We start from the raw sequence: 10,396 nt of genomic DNA, 5'->3' as shown, positions 1-10,396 counted from the left end.
ATAATACTTTTATTAATATAATACAAAACAAATAAATTAGTAAAATGTAATAAGATAAATTAAAACTAATATCCATTTATAATTAATATAAAACTAAAACAAAATTATCTAACAATTATTAGTTTTATAAAAGGATTGAAATAATACACTAATATGGGTCTGTATCGCTCCATATCAATACAACACTTAAACGCACTCACCCTTAAGGCACAAAGCCACTCAACCATTTGTATTAGTAATTAAAATAAAATAGCTTTTATTACCATTATTGTTTAAATACAATTCAAATAAATAGTGCATATTTATGTTTAACAACTTCAACTAAAGATTAACAAAATAGTATTGAAAATTAGTATTTTATAAAATAGTGGAATAAATAACATATCAAATCCACATTTTTATTAAAAGATTATTTGAGTCACAAGAAATTTATACAAATATAATATTAATAATACAATAGTTATTTTAGTACTTAAAATTTATAAGTTTGTACATGACATGTATTTTAAAATTTTATATATATTTAAAATTGTTAATTAATATTTTAATTTACATTAAATAATAACATATTTATTATTTATAAAAATAAAAAATATGTTTACAAAATAATCAAGAATATAATATTAAACTGAATCTAACAAATCTACTACTCTACATGTATGCAAAAAAAGATTTTTAACTTTATAAAACTATAGAAATAAAAATGTTAATAATGGAATAATCATTTTAGTAATTAAAAACTATGAATTTGCATATGATATGTATCATAGAAATTTTAATAGATTTGATATAAGTTGAGATTATATATTTTATAAATTATTAATTAATATTTTAATTTACATTTGAGAATTTAATATTCGGTTGGTTTCTTTGTTAGCCAATTGACTAAGTATACCCCTATAATTTGACTATTGTCTAATGCTACCCCTACTATTTCTAACAATTGACTATCTCTACCCTTATCATTAGCATTTGTTAATATTCTGTCAAAACTCGTACACACATGACATATAATTTTTTTAACCCAATTTTTCCCTTTCAATAGTAGCAAACCAAGTCGGCTTGATCCTTAACCAACAATAGCAATATCCACTCACTCACTCTCTCTCTCTCTCTCTCTCCTTCTTCCCCTTTGTTCTCTCCCCTATTTCATCACCGCCGCTACAGTAGTGGACCTCTCCACCTCCGATAAAACGAAACGAACCGTTAGAGACTCCACGTCACAGGGAGTTGGTAACACTAGTGAATTATGAATTTATAAATCCACCAACTTTACCCTTCTACTGACTTGGCTCTTTATTTCTCTTCCTTACACCAAAGAGGAGGCAGGGGGAAGAAGTATAGGTTTAGGGTTCCAGGATTGGTTATAGATCTTTCTCCTTTCTTTTCCTTGCTAACCTCTAAAGTACGTTTGTTTCCTCTCTATTTGATCTATCAACTGGATGGCAACAAAGACTCCTGATTTCAAGAACAAAGAAAGGGGGTTGGGTGAAGACTTATTGGATGTTGCATTTTCCAAGAGAAAGTGTTGTTTCTGTGTACCCTATTTAGGTTCAAACCAATCAAAGACCGCCAAATCGGTGTGGTGGAAGAGAATTCGGTCAGTGGAGAGCGAAGATGCATGGATGGTGGATGAAAGAATGGAAGAAGGTAAGGCAATGGTTGGAGATCATATGGTGGGGCCTTGATGGAAGACATTCATTCAGCAATTCAACAAGAACAATAGAGGTGAAAGAGGTGGTAGGCTTGGGAGAACGAAGAGGGAAAGGAGGGTGGAGGAAGATTGTTGCTCCTGTTGGAAGTTGTAGCAATGGCAGGGATTTTGATTGATGAATAGGGGAAGGAGGGTGGAGGAAGATCATCGTTCCTACTGGAAGTTGCAACAATGGCGGTGATTTTAATCGATGAAGACCAGATTGGACCTGGGTGGCAAAGACCAGATTGAGGAAGATAAGAAGAACCAGGGGAGCTTCCAATTTGACATAAGGGCAAAATGGACATTTCAACACTTCTGTCAATAGTTTAACGACAAAGGTAATTTTTCGAAACAGTAGGGGTAGAATTAGATAATAGTTAAACAATAGGGATATACTTAGTCAACTAGCTAAACCATAAGGGTAGTTTATGAAAATTGTCAATAAAATTGTATGATATTTATAATAGGAGCATATGTTTTGCATTTTGGACTCTTGAATGATACATTATCAATAAAATTGTATGATATTTATGCATCCTATTATATTAATCATGGTTTTTAAAAAATGAACCGATCAGGGGTCCGGTTACCGGTTCGAACAGTCCGATCGTTCAACCTGAACGGCCGGACGTTCTGACAAAAAAAATAAAAAATTTAAAAAAAATTAAAAAATTGGAAAACGGTCAAAACTGTTCGAACGGTTTGAACGGTTAACCAACCGGTTCAGGGGTTTGCTAACCAAAATCAACAGTTTTGGAGGAAAAAGCGGTTTTGGAGGAAAACGGAACCGGTCAGTGACCGGTTCCCAGTTTTTCCACTCCGACCATCCGGTTCAGTACGGTTTTGAAAATAGTGATATTAATTGTAATATATTTTTTTATATAAAAATATACATTTTCTATGTATTTACATATTATCTATGGTTATTTGACCTTAAAATTAATACTATTAATGTATTCATTGAATTTTTATTTGTTTCCCTAACGTATCCAAGTGTTTCCATATTTTTTATTTCATATTCATGCGTTTCCAAAGTGTATTTCTATCCAAATTGTTTAATGGGGTCAGTGACAAAGACCTAAACTTTTATGTTGTGACAAATACCCCCTTAACCATTAAGTTAGATGATGGGAGGCATTAAATTACTAAAATACCCCACTAAACTTTCTCTATTTATTTTTCTTGTTCTTTTTCTCTTAAAACCTAACTGTCCCAAAAATACCTCCATTTCTTCTCGGCGGGAAATACTTTTGTCATCTCACCGGTTATCATCACTAGAAAAAGAAGAAATATCCGGTAACTTAATTAAAAAATCTTCAGTAAGTTAAAAAAGGACTCACAGTTGGAAAAGGAAAAAAACATTCTAGTGAGTTAATAATTAAAAAGGGTCATTCAGCTGCTTCTGGGCATAGATTTTAAAAACTCTAGATAGACTTGAAAACTCTAGACATTCACTGTTGTGTTTATTATAGTCATTTCAGTTAAGCTCAATGGAAAAGACAATGAATATAATACCAAGTGTAGGAAAAAAAAGTAAGACAGTTTCATATATAAATTGAAGAAAAGAGAAATAAAATAAAAAATGGTGGTTGGGTTAGATACATGAATCCTCCAACTAACTATATGATAGTTGGGTTAGATACATGAATCATGTTTTGCCATATTTAATGTCATATCTATCCATTAAATTAAATGAGTGCTGAAATCATTTCTAATTTCTTCCACCCAAGTTGTTTTCCGTCCTCTTCTATTATTTAACACGTAATCCAAAAAGAAAACAGGGGAAGTGTGATATTGATCTTAATTCTCAATGACTTACTCTGATCTTACAGCTTCTGTGCCCGGCTTTTACGCAGTGGCTTTGGTGTTGAAAGGTAGGCCCTGCAGAAAGCTGTGAAAAGAACAGTAATGGAAAATCTGAATCTGAAAAGCCAAAAATAGGCTTACATAAGCTGAGAATTTGACTTCCTACTACAGCTATTTTCGGGAGCTTCTTAGAAGCAACTCGTACAATACTGCTCAATAAACGCTGAAGCCCTCCCAAACGGGCCCTTATACACTTCCATAGAGGCCGGAGCAAAGTCGTTTTGTTTAAGCTTTGATGTGTATATGGTTGGTGTATGGAGACATATCACATACCTAATCTCTGATTTATAGCACTAAGACAAAGTGATAATGGACCAGTTATTACTTATTACACTGAAACCACCTGACATGATCATCTATTGCCATTTTGATGAAGAAGAAGTTATATATGTTAATAGATAGATTTACTGTTATGCCTTTAGCATGTGTTTTTACTCCTAGGGATGCAAGTGGGTCGGGTTAAGTGGTAAACCCGCATTGACCGGACAGACCTTAATTGGGTTTCAACCTGGCTGTGGATTGAAGTGAACCCGCGCCAAGCCTGACCCAATGGTATTTTAGCATTGAAACAGTTGTGGAGATGGCCTTGGTTGAGTATAGGTCTACCGTATTGGTCAGGTTTGGTATTCCAAATTTCCATTTTTACTTATTTGGGTTGGGTTGGTTCAGTGTTGGATTTATTTTATTGAAGCAAACTCATTCCAAACTTGGCCCTTGACACCTATATTTTCTCTTTTTCAACTTTTCAACTTATGTATTTATTTATTAAGGCCATGTTTGAGAGTGCTTATGTTAAAAATAAGTGCTTCTTGAATAAGTTCTGAAAAATAAGTACTTATTCGAATTAGCACTTATTTGCATTTGACACCCAACTTTTTCAAGTGCTTGTTTTAAAAAATAGGGTTTATAGTCGATAAGGGCAACTTTTGGGCCCTAATATCAATAAGAATAATCTTTTTAATATAATTATTAAAATAGGTTAAATTTAAAAAAAAAATATCAAATAAGGGCAGAAACACTATTTATTCATTCCTCCTTCAAACCACCAAACAAATCTCCCCCAATCCTGATTTTTAGGCTTTGATGGTGTTCAAAACTGCTTCAACCTCTAACAGGCTTCTGAGAGACCAGAATATTTACATCCTCAACTACACCGCTCATGTCATCAGTTCCTACACTATGAACAAGGTCGAGTTCGCAGAGGAAGCTTTGAAATTTGACATAATTTCACCACTGATGGAGCTTCTTCGAGGGAAGATCAGTTGGGTCGAGCAAAGAGTCGCCGTTCGAGTGCTGGCTCACCTGGCCAATTACGAAAGAACATTCGAGGCTGTTGCACAACACGAAGAAGAGATAGTCCAGCTAGCCATGCAGTTGGCTTCCGCCTGCCTTGATGTGGTGTATGTTAAGTTCACCTGTAGGGCCGATTTAGTTGAACTGCGAAGTTTCACGGGAAGATCAAGAGTAGGAGACCCAATCGCAGAAGTGCTCTTAATGGATTACAAAGAAAACAAGAAGAAGAAGGGAGAGAGAGAGAGATAGAGGTGGAAAGATTTGTTCGGCGGTTTGGAGGAAGAAGAAGATGAACAGTGTTTTTCCCCTACTTGATATTTAAAAAAAAGTTAACCTATTCTAGAAATTATATTAAAAAATATATTTTTATTGATATTAGGGTCCAAAAGTTGCCCTTATCAACTAGAATCCCTAAAATATAAGCACTTATTTTATATTGGGTGATTGATACTCTTTTTCTCCAAAAACCACTTAAATAAGCATTTGTAACTATTTTGTCCTTTTTTTTCAAATTTTACAAAAAACACTTTTGTAAAAGTACTTATATGAAAGCACTTTTACAAAAATACCTTTATGAAAGCACTTTGATAAATGCACTTTTACGAAAGTACTATAAAAGTATTTTATGGAAGTACTTTTATGAAAGCACTTTAATAAAAATATTTTTGCAAAATTCTATAAATTTACGAAAACACTTTAATAAAATTCAACTAGGGATAATTTTAGAAGTAAAAATTGAATAAGTGCTTATTGTATAAGCTCTTGAAAAAGCCAGAAATTTGGGCTTAAAAAATAAGCCCTTATTTTTTAAATAAGCACTTATTTCAGGCTTTTTTTCCAAACACCAATAAGTGCTTAATGGTGTGGTCTCATCCCAAATAAGCACTTATTTTTAAGCACTCTCAAACATGGCCTAAATCTATTACTATAAATCTAGTTGATATAGCTGGAAAAAGTCCCCCTTTGCATGTATTTCTTTGACTTTCTTCCCTGTGAAAATTGGTGCCTTAGGGATGAATCTTACTGTTTTCAAAGGGATCCCTTGGTGTGAATTTACCTCTTAGAATTGGAGTTACATCGATTAGCTTGCTAATAAGGACAGAAATCCATTTCCTATGGAACTGATGCTTTTCATATTTATACTGAGAACAATACATTAATGAATGACATATCAGATGGGTTGATAGGTTTTGCTAACCATGTTGGTATCTGAGTGCCTTTGCTTTGATAACTTTCAATCCAGTTCTCTAGCACTTGAAATCTCACTCTATAGGTTCAATCTGTTATAACCTAGTAACTGAGGTACTGACAGGAATAATCAATTACTGGCTTATTCCTTTTCATATCTTAAACAGGAGCTATGGGTTAAGAGCACAATCAATTTTCTTCTAATGGGTACATACAGATAACTACAAACCAATCAAATAAATATTAAATAGCACACTTAATTATCACAGGATAGAGTACATTTAATAAGTTTCCTCATTCATTCTACTGTCAAATACCATAACTTGGCACATAATCTTAGAAGCTTAAGAAAAATTACAGTGTTTCATATGCACAATTCAAACACCATCCAGCCATGAATGCAAAGTCTAGCACTTCAGAGTAACAATGATGCTATTTCTTCAATTAAGACTATAGAATGCTCGTGCTGAAATATACTTAGCCAATCTGCTTTATTAATTTATAGTAGATATACTAGAGCTGCTTTCTGATCATCACCTGCATATCAGAAATTGGGAAAAGAAGAGTGAGAATCTCTCTCTCTGCTTCATTAGCTCAGATATTCTCTAAGTAACTTCACTAAGATTTAAAGTTACTAATGGAAAGTATCAGTTCTTACTTCTATGTCCACAAATTAACTACAAGCTTGAATTACTCTTGAAGGAGAAAAGGATGCTGTTTCAAATTTGGGTTCTGGACTAACTGCTTCAAAAGCTTGAACAAGCACAGATACTCTCCTCTTGCTACGAGTTGGAGCAAGTTTCTTAACAACCTGTTGCAGTGCATAGTCAAGCATCCATTCCTCCGCATTTTTCCTTTCATCCATCATTTGATGCCTGAGATCAACCTTCTCTGCATCAGGTTCAGGCTCCAAGGGCAGGAATCGTGGATCCCTTGGGTTGAATTTCCTAAGTTCTTCCTCATCCTCAGTGGGCTTCTTGCTTCTGACTTTCCCTCTCAGATTTCTGTCGTCCTTGAGCAGTTGTTGGTCGTCCTTTTCTGGGAACTTTGGTACCTCAACTGTGTTACTCATATCTGATTGATTGTCAGATGAATGATCTTGAATCTCTAGATGAACGCCTTTGTCATCTTCAGTGGTTACATCAAGCTGGCAAGCTTCAATCTCTGTTTGAGCTTGGTGGTTTGCATCGCAATCTTCTTGCACTTTGTCTTCTGTTCTACTTCCCACATGAGCACCCAAGACTGCCTCGCTTAGACTAAGATTGCTTTTAGCTGCTTCATCAGAATCGAAAGACTTCGAAATCTGTGTTTTAATAGAACTATCTGCGTCTTCCAGTTCATGTAGTTGGGGTTTGGATTCTTCTTCAATAACCAGATCCTCAGTTACCACATCCTTGACAGGTTCCCCTGCTACATTGCTGATGTTGTCATCTAGTTGAGAATCCCCATTCTTCTCTTCAGTGGATGTTGTTGATTCCTCCAATTCTGCAGATATCATGCTGCTGATGAACTTATTTGTAACTGGAACTTCATTGTTTTCTCCATTAATTACTGTAGGTTCCTCAATTTCATCCTCAGTGGAAGAAAATATGTCCCGAATTAGAGCTTGAGAAGCATCAGACCCTTCCACACTTATTTCACTTGATATGTCACCCTCCAAATAGTCATCTCCAAAATTCGATTCAGAGCCACTGTCTCCAAGTTCTTCACTAAAATGTTCATTTTCCTCATAAATTTTTCGCAGTTCACCATCTTCTGGAACTTCCTGACGGTAATCACTAAAAATGCCATTTGGCTTGAAGGTGGTCTCACTGTGCAGTCCAGGATCCTTTGACTCTGTCAAAAACAGAGTTACAGGATTTGGCTCCTTACCAGGAGGGTTGGAATCATCAGACCCATTATCAAGATTTGGTACTACGACTTGTTCTTCCTCCAAATCCATATCACTAGTTTCAGAAACAGTCTCGGCAGGGCTAACTTCTTTTATCAGGCAAGGCCGGTAATCCTCATTCTCAACTTCTATCAACTGCTCTTGTTCAGGAAATGTCATTTGATTATCCATTTCTGCCTGGAGAAATTCACTGTAATAGTCGAGACCATCTTCAAAGCTTATTTCCGAGTATGGAGATTCATCTAATAGGCTCTTATCATCATTTTCTACATCCATTTCAGAACCACCTCTATCTGACAACATGATTTCAACAGTCTCCTCTCTGGGTTTTGCATAGATTTCTACAAAATAATCTGTGTCCACTTCCTCCATCATAGGAGATGCTGCCAAACCTGCTAAATCTGCTTCTTGAATTGCAGGATCCCGGACTCTGGCCCCAGAAGTTTTAGAGAGACCTCTCAATCTCAAACTCTTCTGAGTCTTCAACAGACGCCTCCTCATGGACAGGAAACGCTTAAGGGGAGGCACTGGGGCATGGTAATGGCCATTAAGAGAGCAGTAAGTGTAAGGACAGACCTTGAAAACTGAAGTCCCTTCTGCCTCTGTTCCGCCGGGACTAAGCGTCAGACAGGCAGGGAACTTCGAGTCCTTCAGAGTGGATGAACAGGTCGCCCGGTCAACATCAACACTGGGACACAAAGAAACCCGGGAGCTCTTCTTCATGGAAGGCCTCGACGTTTTCAAACTAGATGTTTTTGCCAAAGTTCTCACTGGTTTCAGACTAGATTGTTTTGCTAGAGTCCTTGCAGTTGCAGGTTTGTGACCAGAACCAGAATGTTTTGAATAATTCGAATTCCTCCTACTAGAACTCCTACCATGAAGATTGCTAGTTTGAGATGTACTGGGACTCACCTGTAAACGCTGTTCCTTCTTGGCATCAGAACTGCTCGTGGGCTTCATATAATTCGGAGAAGCACCAGACATCTTGATCACAGAAGGACTAGATTCCTCCATAGCTGGTTTCTGATGTCGCAACTTCGCCGGTGTGACAGGAGACGATCCTAAGCTCTCCAAATCAGAACGCTTCAACGATCTTGACTTCTTTATTTTCTTCTTCAACTCAGCTCCTCTGCTTCTCATGTCATGATTTTGCGTAGGGGATGGTTTAAGGGTCGTTGACCGCTTCTCGGCCTTATCATGTCTCTGGGAAGCTGCTTGGATTCCAAGCTTGTTAGGAGACTTTCTTTGAACCATCTTCAAAGAGAAATCATAACAAGACTTGGCCCAAAGTAGTAAAACAGATCAAAATTACATGAAAGCAATGATGAAGGTGGGGATGTCTTCTCTATCTTCCTCTGAGATGAAGCCTGCAGACTCTGAAGAAAAGAAACCACTCTTCTTGTTTCTGTGGATTCCTGGATTCTGAGACGAGAGTTTTTGTTTTAACAGAGAAAGAAAAGAAAACTAATGAAAACTTAACAGAGAGGATTCCAAGCTTGGTTTCATTGCCTCTCTTGGGTGGTTTTACCTTCTTTTTAATCCCAACCGTGATTGGCTCAAGTTTTTGAATATGGCTGAGATAGGAACATGATGCTGATTGCTGACCCACACGGCTCTACACCCTGAGCATTGGGTCCTGTTTGGCCAGTTCTTTAAGAAATTCAATTATGGTGACTGGAGAGAAGAAATCCGCCACAAACCAATGGCTAGAATATTCTCTGCCCAAGGAATTTACTAAAATCACAAAACTTTCCTTTCAAACTTCAAATTACAGATATACCCTCAAGTTTTGGATAATTAATCTTCTATTGGGCTTGACATAACATGGGTGTTATGGTAACATCGACCGGTATAAGTGGGAATAACGAAGAATAAGGCACGCCTGAGTGAAGACAAGGCCCATGGGCCATGGTCGGCAGAAAGGTGCCGGCCAGGGGCCCGCCTGAGCAAGGCCGGCACACAAACGCTCCACTAGTCAGTTCTTTTACCTTTTTTTTAGTCTTTGCTTTTCCTCGAAAAAAAGTACTTTTTTCAAAATTTCTGCTTTCGGCATAACCGCCCCTGAGGCCTGAACCATTCTAGAGCTTAGACTTCCACCGACGTTGGGTTGTTCAGCTTGTTGCTTGGGGGATTACATGGTTGCCAACCAGGAGATCAACTGGGTGGGTCATGATCAATCCAGTCTGTACGGTTGTTGATTGTCTAGCTGCCGTGTTTACTGAGAAGTAAGAAGTCAGAAATTAGGAGATTGTTTGGTTTTGGTGGTCTATACAGGTTTTTTTTTCTTTTTTCTTTTTAATTTGATTTGTTTATAAATATAAAGAAAAATGTGCTAAACATCAACTTCAAATAATCATTACAACCCTGGTTGGATAAGAAATATGGATAGGATTTATGTCACTCTAATGGTTATAACTAAGGCTGAATTGAGTTGAGTTAAAGTGAATTAATTGGATGAAAGA

General features: G+C 36.5%; 1 protein-coding gene across 1 annotated transcript; it reads right to left on the bottom strand.

Moving 5' to 3' along the window:
- Positions 1 to 6,280: 6,280 nt before the first annotated feature.
- Positions 6,281 to 9,454, bottom strand: LOC104612010 (uncharacterized). Its single transcript, XM_010279311.3, has 2 exons — positions 6,702 to 9,454; positions 6,281 to 6,580 (listed from the first exon to the last, which is right to left on the bottom strand). Exon 1 carries the CDS (start codon positions 9,186 to 9,188, stop codon positions 6,717 to 6,719), a length of 2,472 nt encoding a protein of 823 aa, XP_010277613.1. The 5' UTR covers positions 9,189 to 9,454; the 3' UTR covers positions 6,281 to 6,580; positions 6,702 to 6,716.
- Positions 9,455 to 10,396: the final 942 nt, after the last annotated feature.

Source organism: Nelumbo nucifera, chromosome 2 (assembly GCF_055504915.1).
Source record: "Nelumbo nucifera cultivar China Antique chromosome 2, China Antique-T2T, whole genome shotgun sequence".
Taxonomy (NCBI): domain Eukaryota; kingdom Viridiplantae; phylum Streptophyta; class Magnoliopsida; order Proteales; family Nelumbonaceae; genus Nelumbo; species Nelumbo nucifera.
This window is presented reverse-complemented; position numbering and strand designations above follow the sequence as displayed.

Excerpts from the sequence above, each read along its gene's own strand:
- LOC104612010 (XM_010279311.3), bottom strand. The coding sequence starts at position 9,188 with ATGGTTCAAAGAAAGTCTCCTAACAAGCTTGGAATCCAAGCAGCTTCC.